This window comes from Aythya fuligula, chromosome 2 (assembly GCF_009819795.1).
Source record: "Aythya fuligula isolate bAytFul2 chromosome 2, bAytFul2.pri, whole genome shotgun sequence".
In the NCBI taxonomy this organism is placed as follows: domain Eukaryota; kingdom Metazoa; phylum Chordata; class Aves; order Anseriformes; family Anatidae; genus Aythya; species Aythya fuligula.
In genome coordinates, this window is record NC_045560.1 from 115,147,752 (window position 1) to 115,165,573 (window position 17,822).

The 17,822-nt window shown below is 38.7% G+C and overlaps 2 protein-coding genes across 3 annotated transcripts; one reads left to right on the top strand and one right to left on the bottom strand.

Moving 5' to 3' along the window:
• Positions 1-670: 670 nt before the first annotated feature.
• RNF138 (ring finger protein 138) lies at positions 671-10,964 on the bottom strand. 2 transcript variants are annotated; one of them, XM_032182489.1, is made up of 7 exons: positions 10,731-10,964; positions 9,780-9,945; positions 8,123-8,238; positions 6,361-6,426; positions 5,764-5,869; positions 4,817-4,924; positions 671-3,397 (listed from the first exon to the last, which is right to left on the bottom strand). In XM_032182489.1, exons 1-7 carry the CDS (start codon positions 10,835-10,837, stop codon positions 3,329-3,331), a joined length of 738 nt encoding a protein of 245 aa, XP_032038380.1. In that variant the 5' UTR covers positions 10,838-10,964; the 3' UTR covers positions 671-3,328. The 2 variants fall into 2 exon arrangements, with proteins under 2 accessions (XP_032038380.1, XP_032038379.1); XM_032182488.1 differs by having other exon boundaries at positions 6,361-6,429.
• On the top strand, positions 10,836-11,819 carry LOC116485637 (skin secretory protein xP2-like). The gene has a single exon (XM_032181129.1). It carries the CDS (start codon positions 10,836-10,838, stop codon positions 11,817-11,819), a length of 984 nt encoding a protein of 327 aa, XP_032037020.1.
• The last annotated feature ends 6,003 nt before the right edge of the window (positions 11,820-17,822 follow it).

Below are 17,822 nucleotides of genomic sequence, written 5' to 3' on the forward strand. Positions count from 1 at the left end.
TCTAGCAAAGGGCTTATAACCAGATTTAGGTGGTACAATAATCTGTTTAGAGCTCACAAAACTACATTCTAAGGAGAACAAACAATAAACTAATAAAAACTAAAAGGTATGTATTTTGCCATATTCTATCATTCAAAATAAGATATTAATTCAAACGTCTTAACCATCTTATCATGTGTATGATCCTAGAATGTAAAAACACAAAAAATAACCAAGTTTTTCTGCTCAAAAATACAGGGGCAGAAGGATAAACCACCTGCATGCCACCAAGCTGGTCCAGTAAGTCAGCCAGCCCAAACCTATCAACGAGTCGTTCCTAAGAGAAACATTAACTCTTTTCAGTAAATCTACTTTCAGATAACAAGGTTTGCTACCAGTGCCAAGCGTTACGTACATCTTTCCTTCTTTTAGGAGGTTATTTTTCTGTTAACATCACATGGGACAGCAACATACTAATATGAGAGGGAGGAAAAGATGCATGAGTAACAGTTTTGTCCAACCTATCATCATTTTTGCTTCGTGGAAATATCTTATGATGTGATTTAAGGTAGCTTGTCAGCTCATGAGAGGATCATGAGCCAAGGCCAAACTCATTAGTTCAAGCAACATACTATGAAGGCATATGAATGACAATTAACTGAAGTTTAGAAAGCATCTGGAAAGGAAGAAGTAGTGCCAAAGGAAATGATCATCTTTATTATGCAACAAAGAGACAAATAGAAAATAAAATAACTTTAATCAAAAAAAAACAGAAGGTAAAATTCCAACATAATGTAGCATATTGAAACCATACACAAGGCAACATGAACATGAAAAACATTGTTCAACAGCAATGTCCCAGTAAAGGTTTTTTATGTTCTGAGTATAAGCATGACCTATTACAAATACACAGCTTTTTTGTGCACGTTTTAAGTTTCAGTGAGAAAGATCATGACCAGCAGCAGCATATTTAATTAGATGGTTCATTTTCATTAAACGCTTACCTAGTGAATGTACTGGATGCAATATCTTCATATTAGAAGTATAAAACATTAAGCAAGGCAACGCCTACCAGTACAGATCTTAGTATACACAAATAAAGAGGATAAACAGTTTGCAAGTTTTTTATATTTTGTTTGTAGCCTTTTGGTGCTTTAAAATGTGCATTTGAGTCTTTCAGCATTTAAACATGACCAAAATGCTACTTCAGCAACTCTTCACCGAGTGACAACTAATTATTGCTATAGAAAAACACGTTTTCCCAGAGTTTTAAAGTAGATGTAAATATATTTGCAATTCTCAAGGTTATGTTCAAGTAACAGAAATAACTAGTTCCAGTGTCCAAGAGGTGTTCTGAATCTGTATTGGCTACACGCATTTTTTGCCAGATCAGATAAATATTTCACTGAATCTAAAAAAAGTTTAATATAACTATTAAATCCCTTAGAACATTTATGCAGCAATAAAAACCAAACACCACGGTCATTTTATCTTTAAAAATTACAACTTTAGTATCAGGCTACCTTGAAATTTCTTTCTGTTTAAGGACGCTATTTCACAGCTAGCTTTATAGAGGAACAGAGAAAAAAAAATCTAAAACTTTTCAGTTAGATCACATTTGGAGAAAACCACACCAAAACAGTATGTGGTCAGAACAAGCACTAGAGCTTACAGAGTGAGAACACTCAGATAGGAATACGAAGGCAAACAAGAAAGGTGGAGCACCAGATCGAATTCTGGCCTTTTGTCAAAATATCATATCAAGACAGTAAAAAAATACCACTCATGTTTTATAAAAGGGATCTCTGAAATAGCTGATTTTAGCTGTATTTTAGCCAGCTATGATTCCTTCAGTGATGTTTTAGACTTTTTGAAAATAGAAGATAGAAATTTCAAGTTACAGTGTATTAGCGTTTTAATTCCAACACTCAACATACTATAACTAGGGTTCAGTTTTGAAACCCATTACATTGTAGAATGAGGCATTTCAACCTTAACAGAATAAGAAATGTTCTAGTATTTAAAGAATAATCAAAACCTTGGAGAGCAAATGGGAGAGAGGGTACAAGAAGCAGAATGTACTTCTGCTGCACTACTGATATTATTACATATAACTCATTAACTAGACCAGAAAAATTACTGGGTATGCTCTTCACCACATTTGCAGTACACATAAGAACAACAGTTTGCCAATGGATGATAGTAATGCAACATGAAGAGTCACTCCTAAAAGGTACATATTCAGAACTCTCTCTGTCTGAATCTCAAAAAAAGTTATCTGTGCAGCTTTATTTCCCATTCCTCCCATCAGTATTAAATATCTGAACATTATTTAAAAAAATCGATTTTCTATTTAAATTCAAAATTGCCTAGGTAATTTTTTTCCTCTGATTTTAATAACTGTCTTGCTGGGGTTATGGTTATCTAGAATAGGAATATGTTGGTAATTATTTTAAAAGAAGTTTTTCTTCTCAACTGTTTTTTCAAGTCTTTGGATGCAGTAGGTGTTGAAGTTCTCATCAGTTTTACCAAAATAAACAAGTTCATTTCTGAGCACTGGTAGGTCTGAAGCCAATTAGTTCTCTACTTACACAGTCTCCCAAGAAAGGCAGGACAGAAGCAAACCCAATATATCAGGAGGACGGTCTTCAGGAATAGTTGGGAGTACAGAGAAAACTCTTCATCCAGTTTACTAAGTAAGTGTCCTACTTTAGTTATGCTCAAAAAGGGAAAACACAGATGTAATTATTCCCAGGCAATGGCATCATTCTTTCTCAGTGAAAGTGAAAGAAACCTCCTCTGCACTGCTGATCTACGCAAAACAAGTATTCTGATTTCTTACATTGGCATTATTTTCATTTACATAGCAATGGTAAAAAACAAACCACAACATCAAATAAAACTTTGTCCTTAGGCAGGAAGAAGAAAAAATTATTATCTCACAGCTATCTTAGTAGATGAAAAATGAACTTAAAAAAAATTCAGCAGTGCAACAGAGCATCTTTGCATCGCTTTCCAACATGCTGTTTTCAAATTGTTACTGGTCAGTTAAAATATCTGTCATTAACATAAGAAACTGTGTAATTAACAGAGTAGTAAAAGTTAAAGACAATCATGACAACTGTGAGATGTTCCAAAAAGGTCCCTAATTCCACAGGGACAGATCTCAGTAAAAATGTCTAGTTTGAGTTTTAGTAAAATCACTTACGAAAAGTCCTTATCGGCGTGGAAAAATTAAGCCTGAAAACTAGTTACTGGATTCTATTTTTATTAATATATGCTTCAGATTACCAACAGAATTAATGCATTTTTTTTTCTCTCAGTCAGTAAGATGAAGGGGGCCTATACTTTAAAAGTTCACATGACAGGATTCTTGAACTGCGTTTTGGTATTGGGCTTCTTCATCAAGCTGAAGATTCTAAACAAAATGAAAACATCATCAAAATACTCAAATATTCAAATACTCAAGATGCACCAGAGTCTTTACTTTAATCATTCATTTTCCACAGTTTAACACAGGAATTGGCATGTGATACTTGGTGGTACTTGACTGTTTATGTTGCACTGTACCTTTTATTTAATCAAGTAAGTACAAGATCCACGAGACATGAGAAGAATCAGATGATTGGGACAAGGCTCATTAAACAGAAGGGTCCATCTTCTTTTCCTGGCTCAATTACATTGCAGAAGAGTCAGCTCAGGAAAGCTGACTGTGTCATACAATTCTTATACCAGGGTTTCCAACAAGCAATAACCTTCTCCATTAATAAACACTAAATGTGATCCCCAGACAACAGTAATCACAGGTTGTGAAGAATATACTGCTTAAATTGAGAAAGCAAACCTGTATCACAAAAGATGGGTGGTTAACCCTGCTACTTTTGGAGAGCTGTATTCCAAGATGTTAATATGCCAGAGTAATACACCTTTTTAGTGCAATTCTGGCAGCTTCCTCAAACCATAATTCCAACCACCAGTTCTATATCCTCAACCAAGCAAGATGCACTCATGTTGAAGAGCCCAGTCCCAAGTCAATCTCCAAGCTCTTCTTATCTTTGTCACAGATCACTCAACACAAAGAACATACCTTATCTTTGTGTTCATTAACCTGTGAGGGTGCCTATGCCTCAACTACGATGTTTATCCCACACAAGGCTAAAGCAGTGCACCCCAAAGTCTGTTAAATACTCTAGAAACTACAGCTTGAACTCTCCAGAGACCTGATCCCACATGGAGGACTCATCTGGCTGGCTTGACTTACTATCAGCCCAGTGACTAACAATCTGCTTATGTAGTTTTGCAACTACTCCAAGGCCCCTTACTCCAAGTGAGCCCTGAAAGAAGGCAACCAGACCAGTGATTTAATGTCACGTCTCTTTTTCATGATGCAGCCCCTCTCACAACATATTGGAAGAGAGGCTGTAGCAGCACAGCAGCTTGTAAAGCTGCACTTTTAAGTCCTGAGAACAATGGTTTAGCCACTTCTGCCACAATAGCTACAAAATGTCAATAAAACAGAGTAGCATCTATGATTCCCTCAGAAGCAAGAGACTGTTTTAAAAGAACAAATAGTTCAGACTGAGAACACTAAGCTAAACACTTAAGTGACCAGTTTGGAGCATAGCTTAACTGTTGACAACACCTACTCCCAATAGCATTCCATGCAGACAGCACAAAGTTAACAACAGACAGGCCTATTTCAGACTTCTGCCCAGAGCAGCAGCATAGTGTGTTACTGCTCTTAAGAAATTTAATTGACATTTGTATTTCTAGAGAAAAAAAAAAAAAAAAAAAGTTACTATTTGTTCCCAGACATATCAAAGCCAAGAAAGCTTACCACAAATTCTCCATAGTCAAACTGGTGTCTCAGATTTAGATGACTAACAAGATTTCTGGTGACCTGGTTAGCATCTGCCCAAGGAAGAGATACACAAATAGGACAGATCTGAATTTGGGAGAAAAAGAGAAGAGTTAAAAAAAAAAAAAAAAGTTACTGGTAATGCAGAATGCATTAAAAACATGTTCTATAGGAATAACTAGACTATTACTCATCCACTATCAAAATACAGTAAAATTGTTTACAGAAAATATAGTTTGATGTGATCCTTTCCTCAATAGTGTAACATTCAAAAATTAAATTTCAGCTTGCCAAATTTGTTAGTGTTTCTCTAAGAAGTGAAGGATTATTACTTCTGTCTGTCACTCCCTTTGCCAATTTCCATTACTTTCTTTACTAAATTTTAAGCAATCACTGAATCCTACTTATTGTTTGGAAGGATTTTCATAGGGCTGAGATGACCAAGTAGGTGAAAAGAAAAAACAACAGTTCCTAAACAGATGAGAAGACTGGAAAACCAAACAGATTTTTCTCCTCCACTCCTGATAACCTAAGTAACCTTAGATTACTTCCCAAGTAACTGTAGGTTTCACATGAAACAATAACTATGTTACAACTGAGATTCTGTAAAAACAGATCTGAATTACTAAGTGAAAAGGAACTAATGTCAAGCTTAGAAACTGAGTTTGTTTCAACTTGAGATAAATGAGGCAGTCATGTGAGAAATGTCTTAAAAATGACCAGAAGATGGCCAAGTGTTTGAGTTTAAACACACTGTAGTAAAATACAGTGTTTTTCTGAAGACTACAGCAACCTGTGTAGATACAGACTAGTTACTGCACACTTAAATTAATTTTCACATAATTAAAATGAAAGTAGCAAAGTATTAAAGCATTAATCATTAGTAAAAATATATTTTAAAAGGGGGGGGGGGTGTGACTACTTACAACAGGAACTATCTGATAAAGATGTCTATTATTACAGTGATCCAACAAGCGCTGCCTGGTAAAATTGGCTTCCTGACACAGGGGGCATTTGAAGGTTGGATGTCCACTGTAAACAAAAATACACAGCATTAAACAGCAAAAAAAAAATGTTTTGGAAATAGTGTTATGAAAAGCTTAACTCATCTGTTATAAGAACTTGGGAAAATAATGACAAATCAACAACAAAAAAATGCCATTAATAACATAACTCTGGACCTAACGGAGCTCCACTGATACTTCCAAACTGCAAATTGAAATCAAATTTATTACTTGTACATCTAAATGCATTCTTTTGAAACTTGGACTTCAGAGAATACTTTTTTTTTTTTTTTTTTTTTTGCATTGCAACTGCATCCTGTTCTTACTTACTGGTAATATCTTTTAGTTCAAATCCTTCAGGAAAGTACTGAAAAATTCCGGTATATGGATGCAAATGAAGAAGAAACAAAAGGTTTTTGATTTTTTTTTTTCTGTAGCTTATTTTTTTTAGTTAGTAGAAGCTTACACTGATTGTATGGATCTGTTGTAATATTAACTATCAAAAAAAAAGCAGCCTACCTTGTATCTCCTTGAAGTATTTGATTATTAGCCATCCCTCCGTTATCAGATATTGAATCGTTCCTGCTACTTTATGTGAAATAAAAAAAAAAAGTTAGGTTATTATTGTCCTCCACTATCAAGATTTCTTAAAATTTAGTAATAGCATAGTAATATATAGTTATATATTAATTTATTATATATAGTTATATACTTATTACTATATTTATATATTTATTACCACGTAGTATTAATAATATTTATTTATTTATTATGTATTTATTACGTATTGACTACTAGGTAGTAATAAATATATACATGGTAATATATAGTTATATATATTTAGTAATATATATATATATCCATATCCATATACATCCATGTATAGTCCCATGAATTTCAAGGCAAAACACAAAATGGCACATATGTTAACTTCTACAACTTTTCTTTTGGATCAAAGCATGTCTCAGTATCTAGTTACCATGGTGACCCTTAGTGGACTACCATATAATTTTATAGGAAATTGGTATACCATAAAATAAGCATTTAGTCAACATGAATGGTAGTGGAGTTTACAGCCACATAACTCAAAAGGCATTTTGAACTATAACAGCATAAGACAGATAGCATTTTATAAGTTTTTTGACTTATGGCTACGTAAATAATCATTTAACTATCACGTGTTTGTCCAAGTCATTTAAAATTTTCAACTACAGCAAGAAAAATTTCCTCATGTGGTGCACAATATCAATTTCCTAAAATAAGAGTGACAAACAGGAACATTTTATAAAGTACATTTAACCATATATGCACCTCAAGTTATGCCAGAAGAAGCTGCTCAGATATACTGACCACCCTAAGAACATGAATATTTATGATCACAAATCTGGTCACAGTACATTTTTCGTACTTCTATAATGTTACAGGCAAAGGTATTCTACAGTGGCATAATCAATAATTGTATAACAGTATCCAGAAGCTACAGTTAAACATTGCTACAACTAGTTCTGGTAACAGTTTGAACTTCTGCTTTCAGTATACTGGTGGATTGAAAACCAAACACACAGAAGTTCAGTGTGCTAAAAAGAGGATGTCAATACACACAGTAAATAAAGCACAAGCTACATGCAATAAAAACTCCATGAAACTAGTATGTAAAAACGGTCTTCAAAAAACCTCCCTCCCACTGTCCCTTCTCCCCCCCCCAAAAAAAAAAAAAAAAAAAAGCGCATCAGCCAGAAGGTATGAGGAAGAAAGCTCTTTAGCTTTACTGTCTGAAAGCAAAGTGGTAAATGGCATTTGATTTTATGGTGTATAACATGCTGGCATTCCTTATACCTCTCATAAGAGATCTGTTCAAAACAAATTCAACCTGAAAACAAAAGCTTGCACAGTAGTGTTTTGAAACAGGATAACCACTAAAACAGACTTATGAAAAGGGAGGGGGGAATAAAAGAAGGGAACTTCCTTGGGGCTAGATATTATCAGATCTGTTGCAAAGCAAGCTGCTCAAATGCTGTCAAAGCAAGGAAAGTAAGTTGGAAATACTACATGTTTTTGTTGTTTGTTTTTTAAAGAGCCCCTAAAAGACATTCCAAGCCATCATGTAGAAAGGTTTTCTCCTGTGTGCTGAGTAAAGAAAAACATCTGGAAAAACTGTAATTTTTTGAAGTGTAATATAACAGAAAATAATTATTACTAAAAGAAAACATGTCCTGGGGAAAAAAAAAATTCCTTTGGGGGGAAGAAAGATGCATAGTTATACATAAAATACCCTGATTACCTGTTCCCTGTTGAATCTTGGGAAATCTGTAAGTTTGGAATAATAGAAGAAACACCATATTCATCCTGATACTTCTTACACGTTTTATAATGCTGTCTCATCCATGAAAATCTAACCTGTAAATGAAATGCCAAATTATTCATATTATACTGAATAATCCAGGGACAGAAGGAAGAGAATTCTGCCAACAGAAAGCAATGCATGCAGGGATTATTTAGACATGATATGCAGCAAGAACTCTTAACTTGTGCCTCCCCTCTCAGGATGAACATTTTCCTCCCTCGCATAAGATCTTCAACTCCTTTTTTTCCTATAGAGCTTCTATCACTGTGAGACTGGAGAATGTTTCCACTCCCCAAACCCTCTACAGCCAGACAACTGAGAAAGCTCTCTCAGGAGTGCAAGATGTGAGTGAACTCCACTTGACTGAAACAAAACCATGGGAACTACACCTCTCACATCCAAGATCAATTACTGATGAGCCACTGTAGGGAGGGGCCCTGAGGATGTCAGCACCACCGCTCCTTGTCTTCTCTGGACCACTGTTACTCTATTCAGAGCGAAATCTTTTTGCATTAGGTGTGTTCTGACAATATACAAGTTTTCTACTTAAGAAGAAAGAAAAAAAAACACAACATAAATGGAGGTAGATGAACAACAGCTTATAGCTGCCTATCCACTTTAGATGCAAGTAAGACAGTAATGAATTGCCTAGATTTTGTCAGAACAAAGCTGCACTGGATATGGCCTAAATCAGAATCTCAGGTCCAGCAGCACTCTCAGAAATGCTTACAGGTTTACAAGCTGAACAAGACCACATCTCATGAGCCTGTGCCTAAATTTCATTAAAATTCTTCTGAAGATCTGCTTCATTCTTCCTCTTGATTTACCAACTTGTTACTGTTTTTTTCTCCCAGTTGTTCCATCTGGACATATCAGGTGGAACAAAGCAAAAAGCCTACCTTTACATACTGGCAGACCCAAGTCCCAGCTGAAACCCAACTAACATAAAGACTACCTGGATCGGGTGAAATCTGATGTAAATAAAATGGGTCACTAAAATCCTGGATCCGGTTATAGCAGAAGGCAGATTATTCTAGATTTCAGTGGGGTCAGGATTTCACCCAAAGTTCTGATGATAATGCCCCCATCACAAAATAAACGGACTAATGTTCTGTGGTGCAGGGAGAAACATCCACATGATTGTATGTTATGTACAGAATTAAATTACAAACAAAAAACACAACTTGATTAAGTTTTGAAGTAACCCTATGCACTTTCATTTCCCTACTGAAAGTGTCTGAGGTTTTCCATACATTTCTAACTTTCATTTTCAGTCACCTAACTTTTATTTTGCCAGTTTTATAGCTATATCCAGTTTTCTCATTGTTTTGGAGGAAAAACTGGCACCCCACTCAGAAAGTCACTGTAGACAATACAAGATCTTCTTTCAGTTTACATGTTAAGCATACCTAACAGGTAGCTAATGGTAGGCATCGCGTGCCTCATATATACAAGCCAAATAAAACTAAGTCCAAACTACTACAGGCTTTTTTTTTTTTTTTTTAGCTCCCAGACATGAAAAGCACACAGTACAAGTGTGTCTGTTTAAAAATAAGAACAAGGTTATTCAACTTTTTGTAAAGTTTTACTCTACCTGCTTCTCACAGCATCTACAGCCCCCAGAAGCTTTCTTCATATTGTTTTCAACATCTAGAGCCCTTTTGGGATAAGATCTTTCTTTTTTAGTCACACTCCCCCGGCAGAGAGGACAATGTGTTCCACTTTCTCTGATAGCTGTCAAGAAGCACTTCCTGCAAAATCTAAATTGAAAAGTTACCACAAACACAGATTAGCAAAGTGAAAAAAGTTAGATATTTGTCCTTCAGAAGAAATGAGTGATTATTAGCAAAAAAAGCGATACATCGCAGACTACTGAACAAAAATCTTTAGAAGATAGACATAAGAAAAATGAACAGTGCTTACAAAGAAGTATATGGAAATTAGGGGAAGCTGGCAATGAATTTCAGGTAAAGATCTTACTATTTTCTGTCTAGTGCTCCCGAGCTGTACACTGGATTGATCATTAATGAGATATTAAATGGTGCAGCAGGCACGTGACACTGGAAAATCTTATCATAGTTAATTCCTGTTTATTGTCCTTAAGTGGAGCCAAAAACACCGCCAAGCCTCGTTTCTGTAGTTTTCCCAAAGATTTCAGTTCGTTCACTTCTGCGTTTTTCCTCAGGCTTCTTCGCGAAGCCTTGTACACCAACTATCAAGAGTATCTTGCCTTTCTACTGTATGTAACCTGTATGGTTAGTAGAGTAAATTGTGATTAAACGTTCCTCTAGGAAGGCATGGATTTCCACTGGGAACGGACGAAGGGAAAGAGGGAATAGCTGACCCACGCTCCCGTCGGGAAAGCGAACGGGGGGCGGCACAAACAAAGCCCAGAAGTGCTGGGGACACCTCAGCAGGAGCCAGCCTCGCACCGAGCCCTTGTCAACCTGCCCTACCTCGGGGCGCTGCCTGAAAACCGGGCTGGAGGTGGTGGGGGGGGGAGGGAAAGAAGGAGGGCAGGGAAATAAAGCGCGGCGATACCCACACATGCTGGCAGTTGGCGGTCCTCACGGGCGTTTTGAACACCTCCTGGCACACGGGACAGTAGAAATCATCCTCGTCGAAGCGCTGCGCGGCCGCCTCCCCGGCCATGGCGAGGCGCCGGGGCCTCGCAGCGCGCTGCGGGGGGGGCCAGGAGCCAGCACCCCCCGACCCCCCGCGGCGCCCCCCGCGGGGCCACCAGAAGATGGCGGGCGGGCACCTGGCGCCAGGTGGGCGGCGGCGGAACGGGGACGGGAACGGGGACGGGAACGGGGACGGGAACAGGGACGGGCCCGACACGGCCCGGGCCCGGCTCGGGAAGCGCCGCCGCCGCCGCCGCCGCCCCTCAGCGCTCGCTGCCCGCCCCCCGGCCGCGCCGCTCCCCGCCGCTGCCCGCGCTGCAGCCGCCGCCCTCGCCCTCGCCCTCGCCCTCGCCCCCGCCGCGCAGCCTGCGGGCGGCTCAGCCGCGGCTCCCCCGGCCGGGCTCCACGCTGCGCCCAGGCCCCGCTGCTGCCGCCGCCGCCGCCGCCACCACGGCTTCGCCCGGGGGACAGGGGCGGGACCGGGGCCTGGGGCGGGCCTGGGTTTCCATGGCGATCGCCTCCCGGCCCGGCGGGACTCTTGTGACACGGCGGGGCCGCCTCGCCTCGCCCCGCTCCGCTCCGCTCCGCCCGGCACGGCACGACACGGCACGGCCGCCCCTTCACCCTTCACCTCTCGCCCCGCGCTTCCCGGCCCCGGGCTTGGGGACGGTGCCCATGTCCCCAGGGAGTACGGCTCCCCCCCCGCCTGGTGCCCGGGCTGTGGTGGCGAAGGGCGGCTCGGAGCCGCTGCCCCCGGCCGCGGGGCTGTGCCCGACGCCAGGGGGCTCCGCCGGGCCCCTCTGTGGCCGTGGGTTTGGGCCCCTGGGGTGCTGCGAGCTTCATGTTCCTGTCCTCACCCCTGTTTTGAGTACGGTGCGGCTGCAAACAGCGGTGTGGAAAAGCATAAAGCGAATGCTGGCCCCCCAAGTAGCGAGGGGAAGCGCTGCAGGTCTTGTATGGGCACCCTGAGTCTCCGGGAGATAATAAAAACCCACAGCCAACCCAGCTAAGTGCAGACATTTCATCCATGTCATAACATTCAGGAGCTTCAATTATTAACTAGGTGAACGCTTTCCAGTTATGCTGACTAGCACTAATAAATTTGGGACTTTGCATTAGGAAACTCTTGAGGTATTGAATGTTCTGCAGCTGGTTCAGCATTGTATATTGACAAAGCTGGCTTTTGCTAATACCTCTGCCTAACGAAACTCGTAGCCTACGCAAAACAAAAACTATGCGTGTGCCCTTTGCTCCGCTGTAAGGCATTGCTGGTGGAACACACTGCCTAGTGCTGAGGTGACTGCGCCAGCAGCATCAGCTGCAGAACAAGGTTCAGAAGATGGCCTATAGAGGTGGCCCCATGCGACCTCACACAGGCTATTCAGGAAGGCACCTGACCCCTCACTGTGGCCATCTGGATGTCATCCAGCACGAGAAACACATCAGCTCTTTAGTTTTGAGCAAGAAAGACCATCAGGATAACCCAAAATTAGTTACTTTCTGTGATACTTTACTTCGTGTATGGAGTGCTTTCCATATACACGTACCCATCATTATAAAAAATAAATAAATCAATAAATAAATAAAAAAGCTGTGTTATGTCTAAGAATTAATTTCTTGTGATAGGAAAAAAATAAATGGCAAGTACAATATATATATAGAGAGAGATAGGTAGATTTACTAACACTAGCAGTATTTCTATGTGTAGTTTTACTGGCATTAGTAATATTTAGGTCACAATTTCTACTTACTGAATCATACTGACAGAAACTTCTAGCAGTAAGCCAGCAGTATGACTGCACGCTTTTATTCCACAATAACAAGTTGTAAGAATATAATTATAGTGATACAACTATGCCAACAAATTACTCTGTATTGAGAAGACTTTGGACCTGCTAAGCCCATCTAGCATTGACCTCCTCTGAAACATAAACCTCCTCTTGGCAGATAAAAAGCAAACAAAATGCCGGCAATGCTTTAAAAAGAAACAGATTCATAGAGATTGTATTTGTTTGAGAATATATTAATTTGTAGATATTATATTAATTTGTAATAAAACTAAGATTCAGGTTGGGCCTGGTCTCTCTGGGCTGAAGATAAATGTTTCCTTCACCTTCATGTTCCTTTTCTCCTTGGGACTGCAGCTGTCTCTACCACAAGTAGATGTCTAGAAGAAATTGCTAGTTAGGAGCTCTCTCTAGCCCGTGATTAAATTTTTAGGGAAGAGAGAGTACAAAACACTAAGCCTTGTGGTTCACATATGCCTCCAGCTCTTCAAAACAATTTAGGCTTCAGACATCCATCGGAGCTATTTATGTTGTATCTTTTGGTCATCAGCAGTAAGAGGCGATGCCCCCCTTGTCATCTGGGCCCATGGCTTGGAGAGGAAAGAGGGAACCAGAGGAAACAGCAGTTGGTGGCAGTGACCTCTTCGGTAGTGTAAGAACAGCCAGAAGAAGACATCCGACTACACCTTGAGTGGTAAAAAGCCTGCAGAACACTTTTTATATGTCTCTGTGCACCTGTTTGGGCTGTACACAGCTGCATAACCAAATTGAGATAGGCCTTACTCATGCCATGAAGCTACATTAAACAGGAAGAGTTATAGAAGGCCCAGTTTAGGCACTACAGAGCTGCCATGTGTTATTTGCTGGGAGGGAGGTAGCATGGCCTTCAGCCTCAGCAGGTGAGGCTTCCACACAGCCGTGGGCCTCCCAGCCTTTTCAGGTTCCCTGTAGGACTTCAGGTAAGCGTGTCATCAGGCCTCAATTCCTCAATTTGTAAAAGGGGAACAGCTTTTAATCACCAAATAAGTCTGATGTGAAGGTAAATTAATTACCACAGGTAAAGAGGGTTACGTTCTCTGAAGGCAGGTGTTAAACAAAAGCAAAGATTTATTACTAAAGGAACATGATAGGTCCATTTGAACTTTGTTCAGGAGACCGCAGTATTTATTGATCAGTAGCTTTTGGCAGGGGGAGAAATTGTGCTGGTGACCTCAGAGAAGTAAACCACAGGAAGACGTGTCTGAAGGCATTCATGCTGCTGCTAACATTATTGTAAATCTCAATCCTTTAATAAAGCTGTGACCTTGGAGTAGACAACTAGTATGCCATGGAGCAATATATAGCATGGCACCAGCCTTGTAAATCTTACGTAGTTTTTGCCATTGACGTAGACAACATGTAAAAAGAAATCAGGCAGCTGAAGTTTATGAAACACATTTATTTGAAGGAAAGCATTTTAAATCAGAATTTTTAGATTAAATGAAATCAATGGTCCTGCCAACTTTTTATTCCTCAAGATAAAGCGTGTTTGTGAAATGAAATTTTGACAGTGAAAACTTATAGAATTGCTCATAAAATTTTGCAGTTTGCTGGGGGCAACTCTCACTGAAAAGGTATGTTTTAGACCACCTTTGCACAGCTGTTTTACAACTTTGTACAACTACTTTTTGTATAGTTGTTGCTTTGTGTAACTGTTATTTTCTTTGCTTTCCTGGCAATGTTGCTGCTGCAACAGTGCATCTCCTTGTCAGTATGAAAAGGGCAGCTATCTGGAGTTCTGTGGGAGCTGTCAGAGACAAGACATATAAGCAGGAGGGGAAAGAGAAAACTGTGTAGCTGCACAGTGATCAGGAGGTGCCATGTGCAAATCCTTTTCTTTTGCCAGCTGTCTATCACTACCTACAAAGAATGCTTGCAGCCTCTGACAAAATTAAAAAGAACATTCCTCCAGAGGGAACTTAATTCCTACATACAAAGAATTCTCCATACATTTTTTTTAGATATGTAGAAGCTGTAAGTCCAATAATTTATATACTAATCAATCTGACTACTTTGCTTCTAGCAGAACATATTTTTTTATATATTTTTTTTAAGTAACTACTCAAATGTTCCCACAAATTTCATGCTTTGGAGCAGCACTGTCCATCTTTCTGACTAGGAAGTTTTCACACCCAAGGACAGTTCTCAAAGGGAAAGGGAAATAAATTTCTCAACCTCATGAAATGTTGAATCTTTCTCTGCCCAGAAAGAGTCCCTTTCTGATTTCAAGAAGAACTTGCAAGGACCTAAAGCCTGCCAGGCTTTTCCTTGTTAACATATTACCGCTGAGCTACTTTAATCATGCTTCTGTGCATTCATGCTTCTGTGCATGAACATGAATTTTAATTTCTTACAGGTCAACTGCATCTGTGAAAGTTACTATGTTAAAGTGCACATATAAAAAGAGTGTTATTAATCTTATAGTCTTATTACCCCGTTGATATCTTGAATGGATTTCTATTTTCCAATCGTGAACATAATATTCACTCCTTGCTATTCTTTCAAGATGTCTTTCACTTACTTACCTTGCAAGTTGTGAGCCTTATCTTTCATATGCTGGAAATGGAAACATGCGTGCATGCTTACAGGGTCAGTAATGCTGTTCTTGACAGTAGGTAGTATGTCTGATACTGTTTTGCTTTTTTTTTTTTTTTTTGTGTGTGTGTGTGTGTGTGTTTGTGTGTTCTGATTTGTTTAGTACTATAGCATCTGAAAAACTGTTCATCTACCTCCAGCATTGCATTGCAAAAGGATAAATGTTATTTTCAATTTTTATCTACAGAACATGTTCTTCCACTGCTATTCAGTACTCCTTATGTGCTGCTTAGAGTATTGACACACACATATTCTGAGAATGACCCATCTAGCACACTTGCAAACAGAACTACTCTGACACTGTTTAGAAATAAAGAATAAAGGGATATTATATTGAAAATCAAGATACTCCTAATTAATGTTTTAATATATTTCATTTTGACTGTTTGGGTTACCAGTCAACAAAATACTGGTGTCAATGGGTTTACATTCATGTTCAAAGTTTACTGTCTAACTTTCTGCTCTGTAGGCGTAAGCAATACAACACAGAGCAAGACAAATCATTATGCAACTTGAAATAAATGAGAATGTCAGCTACAGAAACAGATGAATTAAGTGATTCTGCAAAAGCAAACAATGCTAACACTATTTGTTAGAGTCCAATTTGGTGATGCATGTTATATTATTGTGTATATAAATAAATACTCAAGTAATACGAGCTATCATTAAAATGCTATCATACATAGTTCTGCTTCTGTTATGTGCTTTAATTATAGGTTCAAAGTATTAAAAAGGTTCTTCACCTCTGCCCTCCACTTGGACATCATTTTATTTAATGCTTTTGCCTCATTTTAAAATAAAATATTTATCTCTTCCTTTGGCATTTTGTTTACATGAGTATCAAACACAAATATAGGGAAGCATTAACTAATATCCTTTAGAAATTCTAAGAGCATGTTAATGCTTGTGATGCATTTTCTATCTTACAGCCCATGCAGCCAACAGCTGAAACTCCTTTCTTAATTCAAGTACAACTGTGTCATCTTTGGTTCTTACAGAATACAAATGGATTGTTTAAACAAGTTTCATTTCAACTGTGTAGGGCTTCATTTGAGGATCTCCAAATACTTTATAAACACAAGTAATATTCATACTTGTTTAAGAAATGAGATAATCAAGAACCTTTGCCTTGCCACACCATTAGGCAACAACAGAACAGAGGACAGAAACCATATCTTGGTATCTGTGAGTACCTGACTATGCTATCTCTGTAAGCATCTGCCACACTTTTTGACTTCATGGTGCAGTTACCTGCTCGGTACTTTTCATGACCTCTTGTTTGCAAAAGGTAAGATATACATACGGAAATGAAGCCCAGTAGCTTCAAAATATGAAGACTCACTATGTAGCCTTCATAATGGAATATATATTTTGGTTGAAGATGCCTTATAAAATTTCTGCTGAAATTACTTGGATCTGTCCCAGGTGTCAAACAATAAATTGGACAACACTCTAAATAAATGGAAGGAAGTATTCAATTTCCATCTTGGAGTTCTTACAAAAGAACAAGTCAGTGTTTAAAAAACACAAATGTAAAATAAGTGGGTCTGTTATGGCCAAATGGCATTCTCTGAGCAACGTGAATACTGCTAGGGACAATGCACTTTCAGGTCAACATCAATTATGCTAAACTCAGCTGTGTAATTTGTGCCTCCAGACATCCCAGGGATTGCTGGTCTCTACATTTTATGGTTAATGTATTTACTTCCTCTAGCTAACAAGAGATTAGACATGCAAATACTTTTGTTTTATACCAAACAACATTTGTTTGTCACCCAAACCATTTGTTTATCCATTTGTTTATCATCCATTTGTTTATCATCCCAATAATAAATTAGTAAAAAATAACCCACATGCTTGTTGAGATGAGTCTGTACACTCAGTTGGCCTCAATCCTACAAAGACAGTCACAATAAGACCTTTCAACCTTCATAAACATTCAGAATTAAGCTATTTATGTGAAGCTATCTTAACCTTAAAAAAATAATAATAATAATAAAAAAAAACTATGAAAGACTGCATACTTAAGCAGTTCTCAAATTCTCAAATTCTCAAATTATAACCCCAAAACCCAGATTAGAATACACAGCAAATGCTGCACAGGAAACTGAGTTAGGTCACTAGAGAGAAATAGCACACACGTGATTTTAAAGCAAACAAGTCACTGTAGCTAATAATACTCATTGTATTGGCTGTAAGTAAATATTTTAAATATTATGTGCATCCACGCTTGTCTGTGACAGCAGGGGAAAGGGAAAAGATAGGTGTCGTTTTCCTGCACTGTGTAAAAGGATTAAGTAATTAATATATTTTATGCTTGTCTATTTTCTCCTATCAGTAATGGTTGCTAGAATTAATCAGTTTAGCATGTTAATACAGTAAAATATCTAAATATGCACATTACCACTGCTCTCCTTTCTGATGTGCAGTGAGACAAAGATCCATTAGATCATCCTCATCTATGTCACACTGGCATAAAGAACAAGAATATCTGGAAATAAGAGGTAGGATAGTGTTTGTGGCAGCAGATACAAGATACATTTTTAGTAGTACAAGTAATAACAAATGTGTTTAGACTTCTTTGGCAAGACA